This window comes from Ambystoma mexicanum, chromosome 4q, assembly GCF_040938575.1.
Source record: "Ambystoma mexicanum isolate Mex_15411 chromosome 4q, UKY_AmexF1_1, whole genome shotgun sequence".
Taxonomy (NCBI): domain Eukaryota; kingdom Metazoa; phylum Chordata; class Amphibia; order Caudata; family Ambystomatidae; genus Ambystoma; species Ambystoma mexicanum.
In genome coordinates this window covers 787786178-787802691 of record NC_090928.1, presented here as the reverse complement: position 1 = coordinate 787802691, position 16514 = coordinate 787786178, and the positions used below count along the sequence as shown (strand labels likewise).

The following is a 16514-nucleotide window of genomic DNA, read 5'->3' as shown; positions in this document are numbered from 1 at the left end:
TTGTAATATGGGTGAGATTCCAGAGTTATGTGCAGGAGATGGCTCCATGCAGTCATGGTGGCTGCTAGAGGATCAAAGGGGGAGGCAGTTACATAGTCACACTGGAATATCAGGGTCATAATATTAACTGCCATCACCGCCAGGGTTTCCAACTTGACGTAAGGGCGAATGAGGGGACGTGGGTACCAATAAGTAATAGGTGGCATATTGAGCCTGTGCGGCTATCGAGTATAGTGTGAGCTCTGGAGCCGTAAAGCCCCCCCCCCCTCTCATAAGGAAATGCCATGTCTGACCACTTCTTGCGGACTGCACCAGAATGCCACAGGAACTGTGCACATGCGCTGTGTAATTTTGTGAAGTTCTCCCTCCCGGGCCAGACAGGCACATTACTAAAAATGTAAAGTAGCCTGGGAACCAGCATCATTTTGATGAGAGAGAGTTTACCAGCGAGTGACAATGGGAGAGAACACCAGCGTGCCATTTTCGACTCAGCGAGTTGTGCTATGGCCATGCAGTTATCCGCCAACAGGGCAGATGCAGACAGGGACACATGGACTCCCAAATATCTGTATACTCTGAGGTAGGTTGTTGGGTAGCATTGGTGAGTGGCAAAATCTCGGACTTGGAGCAGTTAATTGTAAAACCCGAGAAGGTGTCTACACACGTGATGTCCCGCAGGGTAGAATCAAGATGGGTAGCGGGGTCCCTGATTTATAATAGTACATCATCGGCGTATAGTGATATAATTACGGGGGTATCTTTCAATCGTATCCCTCTGTGGGTGTGGCGCGCCCTGACATAGTCAGACATTGCTCTATCACGACAGCAAAGAGAATCGGGGAGAATGGGCAGCCCTGTCAGGTACCTCTAAAGAGCCTAAACAGTGTGGATGTGAGGGAGGTAACCCAGACCCTAATGACTGGGTAGGTATATAGCAGTTTTTGTACCCAATCATATTAGGACCAATCCCCACGAGACCATATCAATTGCCTTTTGGACATCAAGTGTAACTGCAATATCACTTGAATCCTGGTCAATTCTGGCCATCACAGTGAAAATTTGTTGTGAGAAGTGGATCTGCCGGGGACAAAACCGCCTTGGTCCTCGTGAACTAGATATGTCATAAATGGGAGGAAGTGGTTCGCTATCACCTTGGCAAGAATGTTTGTATCGATATTCATAAAGGAAAGGGGCCTGTATGAGCCGCATTCATCACTCGGCATGTCAGGTTTAAGTAACACAATGATGACAGCCTCATGCAAGGAGGGAGGGAGGACAGAATTCTGGAGTGATTTGTCCCATATCTCTAACAATTTAGGAGCAAGAATGGCAACTTTTTCCTGGTAAAACTCAGGGGTAAGACCGTCAGGGCCTGGCGCTCTACCCTTTGGAAGATCCAATATGGCTTTGACAATTTCTTCTAGCAAAATCAGAGAGTCTAATTGGTCCCTAGTTGAGGAAGAGATACATGTTGTGGGGATATGATCAAGGAGGTCTCTCATGTGTTGCTCACTATGTTCTGGGGTGAAGCGTATAGATCTGTGTAAAACTCAGTAAAGATCTTCAATATCTATTGGTCTGACCATTGTGGGACTCCCTGTGCATCTTTGAAGGACGTTGTCGCGGCCTGACCCCATTCTGCCCTAGTCAGTTTTGCCAGCGTTTTACTTGGTCTTTCACCCTACCCATACTTCCGTGCAGCCTGTGGTCGACTAAAGAACCGAACCTCCCTCATGGCATGTGCCTCGAAGGTCTAAGTTCGACTAAAGAACCGAACCTCCCTCATGACATGTGCCTCGAAGGTCTAAGTTCTTCACTGATCAGTGCAAGTTTGGCTGGGTTGGCCGATGTACAGAAGTCATGTTCCAGTTTCCGTAATTTGGATTCTGACCGACTAAGGTCGTTTCTTATGGTTTTTAGTACCCCCTGACTCCCTGGAGATGGACATCCCTCTGATATATGCTTTAAAGGCGTCCCAGCAAATACCGGCCATGGTAGCCTGCAGGGAATTACACATAAAAATGGACTCAATATCAGCCAGAATATCAGCTTTGAATACAATATAAAGAACGGCAGCGGATTTGAAACACTGCGCACTACAGGTAGGTGACGGTACTATGAAGTCTATTGACAAGGTGATCGGGGCATGATTGGAGAGTGTGCGGGTAAGTATCTGTGCTTTATTAATCTTCCCCATCAAGTCACTAGAGACAAAAAAAGATCAATTCTGAAGGAGCTTTCGTGAACTGACAAGTAGTAAGTATATTCCTGTAGTTGGGGGTGGAGAGTTCTCCAAGCATCTCAGACATCTAGTGTAATGCAGTGCATGTGTAGCCTATGCGCAGTGCGTGACAGGGTTCTAGGTGCAGTGCCTGTTCTATCCAGGACAGTGTCAAGTATCAGGTTCATGTCACCTCCCCAGATGATCTGAACAACCACGTAGCTCAGTACTATAGCGACAATGGCATCAACAAACTCCGGGGCATCAACATTGGGACCATAAGTGTTCCCAAGAAGGTATTAGCTATTTGCTATCGTGCAATAAAAAACAATGTATCTACCTTCGGGATCTATGTAATGCTTGTGGAGTGTGAATTTGACAGATCTATGGATCAATGTTAATACACCTCTACCCTGTGTGGAATGGTCGTATAGACTCTATAGGGGCCCCAAGCGGGTGCAATGTTCATTACCAAGTGACCCCAGGAATGCGTTTCCTGCAGCAGAAATATTTTAGCACCATGTCTCTGGGCATAAGCCATAATTTTGTGGGTTTTAGTATAGTTGATTAAGCCCTGGATATTCCAGGACATCACAGTTATGGACATCTTGTCATCTTAGTGTAAATCCCAATTAGCATAACTCGGAGTGTATTTACTGGAAAGAGCATCTCCATCGTGATATTCCAACATGTCGTAAAGTGTTTTAATGTAACTTTACTGTAACTTCCCAAACCAACCCCTCCACACTCCCTCACCACCCCCCTTATGGCTAGCAGTGTTCACCCCATCCCACCTCTCCCAATAACCAACAAATCATACCAAACAGGTATCAGTGGGCCAGCTCCACCGTGAAGCAGGTGCACCATTGGCCCAACAGGGCCAAGCACCCAATAAACTTCCACAAAAAACCATTGCTACTGCAGCGGGGTACGCTGTTGCTGTGCAGTCGACTAGACAGGAGCAATGAAGTACCAGAGTTGGTACATGGGTCGGCGGTGTACTTAAGTATAACATGCACCAATTCACCAATACCAGTAGTGCGAGGAGACGGCATTACAGAGGCAATGGTCACGGCCTACCGATCACGGAAACAAGTGGTTTAACCATAGGGGAGAGCATCGACCATTAACATATCAAAGCAATAAACATTTATCAAGAGGTGGTTAGTTGCAGCTCGAGTAATTAAAAGCCCCACGACTCGACAGGCTATGTAGACCTGCCGTGAGGGGCTGGTAATGTCCAAGATTACTATTAGGTTAGAAGTGAAAGGATATCAATCAACAAGGCATGAGTAGTACGGGGATAGTAAAGCCATGTATCAGTCATTATCCATAAGGTCTTCAGCCGGTTGTGCGGAGGTATTTGTGACTCAATAAACTTCACTGCTTCATCAGGAACAGTGAAGAAGTACAGTTTTTGCCTAAAGGAGAACTTGAGTCGTGCCAGGAACAGCATAGCGTAGGGAATATTCTGCTCCCTTAATATGAAACAGAAAACGTTAGAAGGCATTGAATGGCGAAATACCAAAATCACCAAAAAAGTCCTTGGCACTGGGGGGTGAGGGGGAACCCATGGCAGTTAAAAGGTTAACAGTTTTTTCACACCAAGAAATTGGCACCTCTCTTGCTGCACCGCTACAGAAAATTCAGGGAAAAACCTGATAGTCTGGGAGCCGAGGCGTAGTTCACCCTTTTCGTGTTACAGGAGAAGGATAAGATCTGTATCTCTATAATTAAGGATCTTAGCGATGACAGGCCTGGGGAAATCCCCAGGTTTAGGATGTGGTGAAGGGGTTTAGTCAACACGCTCAACAGTGAAAAAAGGGGACAAGTCTGGGTTGTCTATTAGTTATTTAAGTAGGTTTTCAACTGCCAATTCCATGTGCCCTTCAAGGGCATTTTCTGGGACCCCTATCATCTTCACATTGTTTCTACGTGATCTGGACTCCAAATCTTTACATTTCACCTTAACTGCCTTCATGTCACGGGACCATCCTAGTTAGCGCCAATTCTGGATTCCGTGTCAGTGATCCTTGTGACCGCTTCGTCAAGTTGAGATTTAAGCGATGTGACATTGGCATTAATGTCATCTAGTTTCTCATGAAAGGAGGCAAAGTTTTTGGCCATTGACTCCATCCTTGCAACGAGGTCAGGTGTAGGTGTGCCTGGGCGTGAATCAGGTTCTTCCTAGTTTGAGGATATGTGACCCGACTCCGGACGGAATGCTACTTTGGCGAACTTATCCATGGTCCCCACCTTATTGGCACCACAAGACCTGTTTGACATTGCTATGTAGCCAGTAGTGTGGTTGAGTCAGATGGGTGGTGCTATGGAATTAGCACTACTGGCCGATTAGGGTGTAACCAGCATCCAGTTACCACAGCAGAGGGCAAGGGATGGGGATGAAGGCCCAGCCAGATAATGGTAGACAGCAGCTAGGGCAGCCAGTCAATTTGCAGGCAGGAGCATAGATGTGGTAATATGGCCAGAACAGTCATTAAACATTGAATAAATGAAGGTGGGAGCGGTGCAGGTGGTGATAATGGCAAGCACAGTTTATGGGCGTGAATCGTCAGCGCAGGTTGTTCGTGGTAATCACATTTGTAGTAAATGAGTCTATAACAACAGTTGAGGTGTGAGGAGCAATCCTTAGTGAATCTGTCTGGGCTCGAGTGGTCTAACCCAGCTGGTGAATAGGCTCAATAAAGACTACAGGGGTTCAGCGCCAAAGGCCAAGGGAGAGATCACCAGTGCCAGCTGGGCTGTTATGCAGATATTATGTTCATAGCAGTGGTGGGAGTGGGGGGGCAGTTAAGTAGGGCCCGCTGAGGCCAACAGTTAAATGCAAGCTTGTTCAGGAGCCCGGAGCAGCCGCAGAGCAGTATGGCCGGGGGAGCGAAGCGGGGGAGCCAGAAGCACCAAGAAGGAAAAAAGCAGGGGCCAATACAGGCCCTGCATTAGCAGTCTCCCAGTGCCCCAGTACGTGGCCACCCCCAGCTCCTCACCTGCAGTATCGGTGACCCGGCCTGCCTCTGCGACCCAGGGGGACGCCTGTAGCAGTCGGCGCCATGCTGGAGCCAGATGTGATTGCTTGCGAAGCCACCGAGGAAGCTGTAAGGTCTGCAGAAGGGACTTGTCTGTGGCTCAGGCAGGGGTGCAGGGATCCAAGGAGAGACCCGGGGCTGGAGCAGCGGCGTGCCCCGCTACCCCGCCCAGAGCGCAGAGTCTAATGACACAGCAGCTCCGCGAGAAGTCAGGCCAGCAGTCGGGGAGACTCTCCCACCCTGAGAGGGCAGTGGCCACGAGGTGCCGATCACAGGCGCGGTACCGCTACATCGATCAGGCCGGGGCAGTCAGCTCACTCGTGGCACCGGCCCGAGGGGGGCAGCAGGGACGGCACCAACAGCTATCGTCGGTGGAGATGTGAAGGCAAGTTAGGTGTTGGTCGTCGCCAAAAGTGTAGGGTCGCTGCAGGCACAGGTCCAGTCTGGCCACAATCCAGGTATTATATGGCTCGGTGTCTCACGCCTCCCAGCACGAACTGGCCGACAATGAGGCTGCACACTGAGCTGGAAAAGCCACCAGTCGTATTCGGGCACCAAAACGCCAATTATCTTCGGGCTTGGAGGTAGAGAACCCTCAGGACATATACTGCACGCATGTACAGATTTAGTGATGGAATAAGGAAAGCAACCGCCGATGTTGGCGGATTAGTGTTGACGGTGCACAGAGCCCAGTGGCTAAGCAGCCATTTTTCAGGCTGCTCAACAGCGCCTCCCAAATTTCACCCACGTTAATGCTATGCTGTCCAAACTGCAATTCCTAAGGCATTTGAAGTCCATTCCCTGGAGTTCATTCACTAATGAAGTTGTCTATAAGTGACGATTTTGTGTAACGTTTCATATGAGTCTGGTGCCGTTCTGTTCCACATGCATCCAACTTTGATGGTACACTGTCCAAATCTACAATTCCTAAGGCATTTCAAGTTCATTAACTGACATTATCTGTTGTGATGAACTTGTGTAAGTGATAAGTGACTGTACCATAACCGTGTCAGGCTGTTTTGATCACCCTGAATAAACAGACTGCATTTCAACTCTTGCACTTCCTTGATGCAGTGTCTTTGGGGACCTTCTGTTTATAGTCTTACTTCTAGGAGCTAGTGTGAACACATTGTCTTTGTTTCTAACTCTGGAGCAAGCCACATAAAGCTGACCATCAGAAAATCATGAATCCTATAAATCGATTGCAGCTACTTTGAGTTGGAGTATTGAAATTGTGCATCAACATTATTGGTGTCCCGATTTACTTCCGAGGCAGCAGCGACCTCAACATAAGTGCTGAATGTGTAGGGTTGAAGCGTGTAAGCTTGAAGTGCCGTACCCGTAGGTGTACGGCCGAAGCATGTAAGCTTTGTACTGTTGAGATGGCATACATTCATCAACTTCTGTGGGAAATTAAGTTTCTGTATTTATCATGGGAGATTTGCCACGAGGTGACGGAAAACATCATTGCAGACAGTATTGAAGAGACCTGCACTGTTTCCATTCGCCCGCACCACTACAAAAGCACTGTTTAGTGTCACCCATATAACTTCAAAAGTGAGTGTTTCTAATATCAGCCAGAATGCTGATAGTATGAAAATTCAGGAACAATGAACTGCTGAAGCTTTCATGAACTGCTCAACTTTAGGAACAATGAACGTAGAACTACGGCAGAAGTATGTTGCAAATAGACATATGGCAGGCGGTAGAATTGCAGACCGCTTAAAAATAATAATCTGGAACATTTATATTTTATACTTATTACATTGCCTACATCATGGAACCTACCCACATTCCAAGTGTCAGGTTTGTAGCATGTTGGGAAGTATGCTGAACATTTCGAACGGACACACACACATAACAAAGAATTGCACACTGCTTTAAGAAAAAAGGAAACATAGAAAAATGTATAGTTTGTATGTTTTACATTGTCTACACAGTGTAACCTACTCACATGTCAAATTTCAGGTTGGTAGCATGTTGGGAAGTATGTTGAACATTTGTAACAGTCACACAAACACATATCCACAAATCTCCCTTTTATATATATAGAGATAACTAATATTTTCGGGAAAGAACGCTTCATGAGTATGATGGAATTGTAACACATAAGCTATAGTTAAAATAGCTCTGATTTCAAGAAAATATTTTATTTAAAGTGGTATATTTAAAACAAAATCACACAATAGATTAAAAGTAAGCGCTAGCATTGTCTTGATTCAATTGGCTTTGACTAAAGAGTGCACATGCAGGAGAGCGAAAATCACATATGTACATATTAAATTATGCTTACTGTATGTGCAGTAATCTAAAATGTTTCCACCTGCATTTGCACACTGGTAAGGGGTGATGTTTTTCCAATGAAAAATTCATGACATTTATCTTACTGTTTGCTTTGTTATTGTGCTGTAGCAGTCACCGAAATAGCATCACCCTAACACGAGCTTTATATTTTGTTTTTTAGAAAAAATAAACCTGGTTTAGATACTCCCACAAAATCCAATACGTTGCCTGAAAGTCAAGCATTATCCTTCAAAACATGTTAAACTATTCGTGACCTGATTTATTTAATGCATTACATCCTGGCCTTATTTTAAATGTTGACCTACGTCCAAGAAAAACAGCTAGTGAGAGATTAGATACACACTGACCTCACCAGACGTAGTTCTAACGAAGGCATTTGCATACATTAATGTATTCTATTTGCATTGTTCCCTGCACTGTGTCAACTAGAACCACACAAACTGGCCAAGACACTGCCAAAATGCAAAGCTGCGATTCAGTGACAAAAGCACCCAGATAGACCTTGAATTTCTCATGAAGGAAGTTAGTAACCAAAGAACACAAAAACGAGTGTCTGAAGATGTACACACACTTTAGATAGCCGCTTTGCACACAAGAAACATTCTCGCAAATCACAGGAGCCTGAAGTGTTCTTTACCCTAATGTTTCCCGGCTTGTGGCAATCAGGGAAGAGTCAGTGCTGCAGGGCAGCACAATGAATACCATGGCTAAATGGAAAATGGGATGCCTCATTTGAAATATGCTGAAATACCATACCCGTGAGTCCTTCGCCAAATGCTTCACATGCTGGACATTGCGTTTTCTTCGGGTCTTGCTGATGTCGTCATGATAAAAATGGTATAAGCCTTCTGCAAAAGGAAGCTGAAAGAAGCAAAAGAAAAGGAAGCACTGTTAAGTCCACGCAATAGCACCAAATCAGGCTGATAGAGCAACGCTGTGTTTCAGAGATCCGCACTGCTATGCATCAGGGTGCATGTCTTACTTTTTACATGAATAGAGCCCAACATTAAAGCAAGTACATTTTACAGTAGCTTTTAAAATATTAACCTTTATGTATGAATATACATGACTATGATGACACAAGTTATCACACACAGTCTTCTGGCACAATCTTTGAAATCCTGTTTTGTTTGTCCATGAATCGGAGGGCATTCCGTATGCAAAGAAGTTTGCAGATCTTGCATAAATTTACATCAATCTTTAAATAAGCATTGGCAAAGCCAACACTTCTTGCGTGTTGTATGTGGATGTGTTCTGTGGTGTTTTTATATGTGCACTAATAGAGAAGGAATGAAAATGTGGTTTGAGAAATGTTTTTGTGTGTCAACGTTTTGGGTCTTGAATTTGTTATTCCTATATGTATGAATGTGTTAGTGGGTGTGTACATGGTTGAAGGCCTGGAAAACAGTGGCCATTCAGGCATTCACACTATGGACCTCATCACAAGTTGGGCGGTATCCGCTGGGGCTATTAGCGTTACCGTCAAATTCCCTGGCGCTATTAGTGCCAGATCACGGGTTTGGCGGAACATTAATTCCCTATTCCCCATTGGGCCCATTTGGAAATTCCCCATTCCCCACTGGGCCCAATGGGAAATTTTCAGCGCTATTACCGTCGGCGGTATTACCGCTTGGTAATAGGGCCAGAAATCATCAATTTAGCTGCTGATTTACCCCCAGCTAAAAGATGGGGGTAAATAAAGCCAAACCTGTGATTTGGCAGACCCTTAAATGCAGAGGTAATAGCGTTACCGCTGCATTTAAAGGTTACCGCCAAACTCGTGATGAGGCTGTATATGTACATTTTTTACCCTCCAAAATATGGACAGAGATTCATCCGCATTCCAAGTACTCCCATCATTTATGCCAATGCATGGTATATGGTAGGATTACCTGAAGATATAACTGCAATACCCGGCATGGAGTGGGAGTACCTGGCCATATGGTGAAAAACATTGCATAGTGTGAGTACGTCTTAAGGTACTCCAACCAATGGGCAGGCAAAGCATTGTATGTCCAGGAACTGCTGTGGAATTCTAGGTCAATGAACAATTCTTTATGACAGGGACAACCAATTTATGGCTAGATTCACTCTATACAGCAAGTTATCAACTGCACCCAGCGTATGCCCTTGTTCAAATAACCTTATGACAAGTGTCCTGTGTACCAGCATTAGCCAAATGGCACCAATTCATGAATGCCAGTATCCCTCGCACCATTAGTATCACCATACCTTTTATCAGCACTGATCATGTGTTCTAAAACATCAGTGCCAGTGTCACTCAGAGACAGTAATTCACATACCCTTGCCTCTTGGCTCCATCAATGCAGCCACTCATCATGAGTTACTGACTAAGATTCATCATTTGTTCTTATGTAAATTGTTGCTTTCATTGCTAAATCAACTATCAGTGAAAATGGTTATGTGTCTACTGTTTCACAATTCACAACAAAGGTGAGGGAGGTACTGCACTGATGAGTGTGGGAAGAGGACTGATGGTCAAATGGGCACTGACCTAGATCGAGTATTGGACCTGAGTGTTCATCAGAGAAATTTTGCAGGTGATATAGGTATACTTGATTGAGATCAAGTTCTCACCTTGCACTCAATGCGAGCATGGTAAGCAGTGTTCACAAATACAATCAAACCATGCCCGATATCCAAACATATCGGGGAGTGTTTAATTGTAACTATACACACTCTTTGACATGCATGCATGAAACATGTATAATGGATCCCTATGGGGTCCGCCTGCATAAAGCAGGCGGACCCCATAGGGATCTCCAGCATTTGCGCATGCATGAAATTCCATGCAGGTGCAGATTCTGGAGCAGTTGAATGGCAGAGAGGAATGGAGCGGTGGAAACACTAGTTGTTTAGAGCTGGCGCACATGTACAGATGGTACATTTAGTAGGTAGGAACAAGAAGTTAGACTATTACTAAGGTGTTCTGTGTTGGTATAGACTCAAAATGTAACAGGTTTCTGGTGAGTGGTAATAAGCACTTCTGGTGCAAGTGGGTATAGTCCCCGGGCCTGTGGAGACTTAAAACAACTTATGTATAAACTAGCCTGTATTTGCCAACAGGTAACCCACACACACTCTAACTGAACACAGTCTCTTTATGTTTTTCATAGAGGTAGGTTAAATGAAATTATACTTTATAGAAAGCGAAGCTTAAGAGTGTATCTATACAAATGAATTTCAATATTAAAAAGGCTCACATGAAACCAATCAACATTATTTATTTTCAGAGTGCAGTCAGTAAAGGTTTCACCAAACATATAATACTTGTAGACTTTACAAATCCTTAGAAGAGTATCAAACAGTTCTCCTCTAAACAAACCACTGTGTTCTGACAAACAGTCAACTCAAACACATTTGTTAAATTTTGCCAACGCGTTTTGGATATAAAATATCCATCCTCCGGGCTTTGAGTTGTCTTTCTTCACAAAAAATCAACATTCACATGTTCATCTGTATGCCTAAAGTAAATAGAAAACCATAATATTACTACCGTGTAGTTTCTATTGCTAAACAAGATTACTACAGCGGGCTCATCAATTTTCCCCAGGTATGTTTAGTAGGTAGGGTCTGTTGGACAATGGGTTGGGTGGAGGGGGATAACTTCAGTGTTGTATGGATGGGCATCTTGGGTAAGAGTGGAAGATGACGAGCAAGATTAACAGGTAAGCCAGTTTTTTTTTTTATCTTGGCCAATCTGCCCTTCAATGGTAGCCTGATGGGCTGAATGTCCATACCTTGCAAGTATATTGTAAGCAAGTCATGATCCCATGGTGCAGAAGGCTGACTGGAAGGACCACCTTTGTTTCTATAGCCTGAAGGTGGTTGTTTGCTGGGGCACTTACTGCAGCACCATTTCGGACCGGTGTTAGATACTCACTAAAGCTTTGGAATCCTTTCAGAAGTGGTGAAGGAGGTGCAGCCTCACCACTCAATACTACCCACAGAAGGAGTGATCCTCATTCCCCATGCAGACAGGAAGAGGGAGTCTAGAAGTGAGCAGAAGGCTGGCACGCTGCAGACTGCTTCTCCAGAATGTATTGAGTACAAGACAAATGAAAGCCACCAAGACCAGGTTGCCAAACGGAGGGGATTCACCATTCCTCTGGCCTGCTGATGGTGGTTCCTTTGGATGAGTGCCTACTAAAACAGGTACAATGACATCAAGAGAGCTATTGTAGCATATCAGGATCTAACCATTTCATGCCATCGATTCTCTGCTATCCCCCTTGCAGTTTATAATCCATACAGGGGAGAACCTTTGCCATGGCAGAATTGAACCAATCCTGAAAAGGTCATATGAATGATAGTGCAGCCGTACTTATTTCAGTGATAAGGAGTGAATTTGTTGTGTGAACAATTTCTATCCATTCTATTCATTCATAACACTAATGTTTACATTGTAATTGGCCGTATTGGAAGGTTTCTACAGTAGAACATTGTACCGCCAAATCACATGCCTGTTGAATCCTTGGCAAACTCACAATCAACTTTTTCTACAGATAACACACACACATGAAGTTCTGAAAGAGTCCCTGATAATTGCCCTGCTTAATGCTGAAAGTAACATAAACCATCCAAAAATCTATTCTGTCGCTGTGTAAGAGGCATCAGACTACCATATTAGGGTAAAATGCACCAGTTAATTCTTCCCACATACATTGACCTTTGACGAGCGTGTCTCTTCTGATAGTGATAAATGTCGTTTACATGCCTTTGCTCTGGATAGAAAGCAAGGTTGTAGTGTCTTCTATAAAACCACCCAACCAATGTGTTAGCACTTGCCAATACAGGTTCATCCCTAAAATGTGCTATACCCCACCATAGGACTACAAGTTTGTATGTGTTACCAAAACTAAGATCAAAAACTGACATGCCTAAATCTTGAAAATTCGTTATGAATCTCTTTGTTCTGACTATTATTAGCGGTTCAAGTAAAGTGTTTCATGTGATCCCATTCCAGAATCAGTGTTATTAGACATATGTAAGAGGTTGAGGATTCAGGTGAAGGACAGATACAAAATAAACAAAGGATTTTATTGAGGGACACATTAATGACCATAATAGATTTTGTTGAGGGCCAGATAGGAAATTGAAATCAGCTAGGTAATCATGTTGGCACCGCTATTGGTTTTACTTCATCTAAGTGATCATCTCACGTGACATAAATGCATGTAACATTTCATGTCAGGTTGATGAGAAAAACATACTGAATTGTTGGGAGGCAAGCAGGAGATTGTATTACATCCAGCGGCTGTAAATTGCACAATCTTTTAATTGTCAGACCAGCCATTAATTGAAGAGCAAAGGTCATATTTCTTAGCAAGAAGGGGAGATTAAATTTAGGGGCTTTGAGTGATTGCACCATCTTTTATGGGCATACCAAATACTGCTTGCAAAGAAAAAGTCTTATATTTCTTGGTAGGCTGCAGATTTTAGTCAGTTTCAGTTCATATCAATCCGTCAGCAGGAAGAGATTGTATTCAGTGTCTGAAACTAAGTGTGCTGTCTTTAATGGCATTACCAAATACTATTTACAGAGAAAAAGCTTTACAGTATATGATAGGGCGAAAGTGTATGCATTCAGTATGTGGCGATCCCAAATACTAGTTGCAGAGGACAAGTTATTTATTTTTTGGTAGGCAGGTGGAACATATATGTATTGGCTGCAGGTAACATACCATATTTTAGTGGATCAACAACAAACTAGTTTCAGAGAAAGAAAAGTTACATTTATTGGTAGGCAGGGAGGAGATTATGTTCAGTGGCTGAACGTGACTGTGCCATATTTTTAGTGTTCATACAAAATACTATTCACTGTAATAAAGGTTTATAGTTGTTAGATGGCAGGAGGACCTTATATTCAATGTCTGTAACTGACTGTTTTCTCTTTAAGTAGCAGTCCTAATACTAGTTGCAGAGAAAATGTCTATATATTTCTTGGAAGGCAGAAAGAATTGCACGGCCTGCAGTAGCGGACGTGTAGTTATGGTTAAGTTGCTCAACTCATAAGAAGAGCACTTTATGGGCAGCTTATCTTTGCTCCCCGTAATGAATCCTTACCGAATTTCAGGAAAAAAGTATATGGCCCGCTCCGAATATTTTTGGTAAGTTTAGTGATGTTTCATCAAGGGGGAGACAAAGTTATAGGGGTGGTCCCCAAAATAGTTTTTTTTTCCATAGATGGAACACAGTTGAATACAGCCGAATACAGCGGAAACCGCTGGACGGATTGTCACCAAATTTGCTGCAGGAGTGGTAGCTTGGTCTGGAAAGCATTCTTTTGTAAATTTCGTGTAAATCCATCAAGTTGTTTTTTAAATTGAAAAAGGCAAAATGTAGGTCCCATACAATTTTTGATATCTGGGTCCGGTCCGCAGACCCATTTCCCTGTTCAGTCCGCGGACAGGCTTCCGATTGGCCTAGAGGGTGACGTGATGTCCACGGACAGCGGACGCACCCCCTGATTAGATGGTGAAAATCGTGAAGTGTGTCATATTTTTGGAAACGCCCACCATGTTGGATACGCGGACATCTACCAGTGTCCACGAACATCGCGGTAAGATCATATTAAAAAACACAACATTGCACTTTTCAAACTTATCGAACAATCTCTGGGGAGGTGAGGGTGATGAGGATGGGATGGGATATGGTCATAAGAAGCCATAAAATGGGTGCTGTTCACCCCAAAAGTCTGTGATGTTCGGGGGCAGTCTTGTGAAGTTCGTGGACACTATTTCTGCATTACAGGGTTGGTGAAAAGCAGTTATTTGGCGCTACTCAACGAAACTGCATGAACATTTGGAATATTATTCTAGACTTGATTGTGAATGGTTCTGCAAAGTGTGGAGCTGATTCGTCAAGAGGGAACACATTTAGAGGGGGGTTCCCAAAATATTTGAAAGGCTTATAAATGTGGTGCCATTTGACGAATGTGCACAAAAGTTTTCAATTGTTTTTTAAATCTAGATATAAATGTTTTTGTAAAGTTTGGTGGGATTTTCTCAAGAGAGGGCTGAATTAGAGGGGGGACTCAGCATTTCACAGATGGCTTATAACTTTGTTGCTGTTTGATGAATGTGGACAAAAGTTTTCAGAAAGATTATAGACCTAACCTTCAATGTTTGTGTAAAGACTGAATGAATTTTGTCAAGTGGGGGCTAAGTTACACGACTATAGTATGTACATACATTTTGACACTTTTGAATAAATAAAACATGGGCAGATTTAAAAGAGCAATGGCAAGGACCTTAAAGCATGGTTTTGCAAATGTGCAAATGTTCCCGTGTTTTATTTTTTTGAGAAGTGTCATAATGTAGGTACAAAAAATAGTGATTTACTTTGGGTTACTGAGGTATATAGCCTGTGACCATGGGCAGTGGCCAGATTGTCCGGGTCACAGTATAAGGTCATGACTCGGACAAACTAGCTACTTGCCATGACCATAAGGGACGAAAAATGGGATTAGAGTGGCCATGTCCACCTGGGACCGGCTATGTGGTAAAGCTATTCGAAAGTGGGATAGGTTTGAAAGGGAAAAAAACATGTGCTCATGATGATATGGTCATAGGGTTATGTCTTCGCCTTCTGCAGGCTGCCAATGAAAGGGAAGAGGGGTTCTGTACAGAGCCCTGCCTTCCCTTTCTATGGTGGCCATCTCGGATAAGGATTTACCTTCCTACAGCGGGATGCTGTAGGCATCCTGCTGTTCGAAGAAAAATCTATTTCTTAGCACCCCGGATTCCGGCTTTGTGACCAGGGGTGCTAATGGCCCTTATCCCTCATTGTAGAGGCTGCAATGGAGGATAATGGTCCATAGCCCTCATTATTTATTTATTTATTTATAACGTGCCAAAGCCCACATGCATCAGGGCACACAGAGACACACTTTGTTTGGCCCGATAACTTGGGCTGCAGGGCAGTTATCCCCAGTTCCAGTCCCTGGAACAGGGGATGAACGCTACATCATTTCAATTATCAAAACACAAAATGCTAATGGAAATGTTGGAAACATGTATTGAGTCTATGTACTGTACTGATAAATGTAAAGTAGATGGAGTATATAAGATTTTTTTTTGTTCTATTTTTTAACTGTTAAAGGTGGTTCCTAAATGAACACTTCTTTTGTTGTACGTAAGGTGGGGAGGGAAATGAGGGAAGAGGCACCAAGCACTAATATGATATGATTGGTTATTTATAACGCGCTTAATACCCAGACAATTCTAAGCGCTGTCCCAGAGAGTGAATCTGTGTTGCTCCATGTCATCTTGCTTCCAAGGCAAGCATGTTGCCCCTGAGCTATCCCCCCGAGAATATGGAGGGACAGGCAAAGATTTTGCACGTGTGCTACTTCTAAGGTAGTGGGCAGTGATTCTCATGCTCCTTGATTACAGCTTCAAAAGCACTTCAAAAGTACTTCAAAATTGCTTCACCCTGCAGAGTGGTGTGTTACAGTTTATACAGAGTACTGTTGTATATATATCAACAGCCTTTTTTATTGCTTGCAAGGTAGCTGGTGGGATTTTGTGTTCCACAGAAGTAGGCTGTGTGGTTACAGTATTGCTTGAGGAAGATGATGTGGAAGAAGACAGCCTACTACTTGCTAAGAAAGGAACAATCTTTCTGAGAGCATTGCAGTAGTTGGATTTAGTGTGGTGGCGCATGAGGGTGGTCCCATAGGAGTATTGTCCAGGTAGTCTACGACTGAGTTGTACTCAGTGCATTTCACTTTTGTAGCTTTAGCCTTTGGTACATTCCCAACAGTGTTAAAGAACTGCCACACCCATGATTCTGTCTGGGTGCTTGAGGTAGGCACTTTCTCTACCTCATCCTCTTGGTCCTCTTCATTGTCTTTGGAAATACTGTGCTTTTTTGTTGTATGGGTCCCCATTTTTAAGACAAATAACAGTTTCGCTACTATT

General features: G+C 43.6%; 1 protein-coding gene across 1 annotated transcript in view; it reads right to left on the bottom strand.

Moving 5' to 3' along the window:
• Positions 1-16514, bottom strand: part of PCSK2 (proprotein convertase subtilisin/kexin type 2) — a 1398208-nt gene that overhangs the window by 1153234 nt on the left and 228460 nt on the right. The window contains exon 2 of the mRNA XM_069608350.1: positions 8326-8430. Within this exon, the coding sequence (XP_069464451.1) occupies positions 8326-8430 (105 nt within the window). The remainder of the gene's footprint in view (positions 1-8325; positions 8431-16514) is intronic.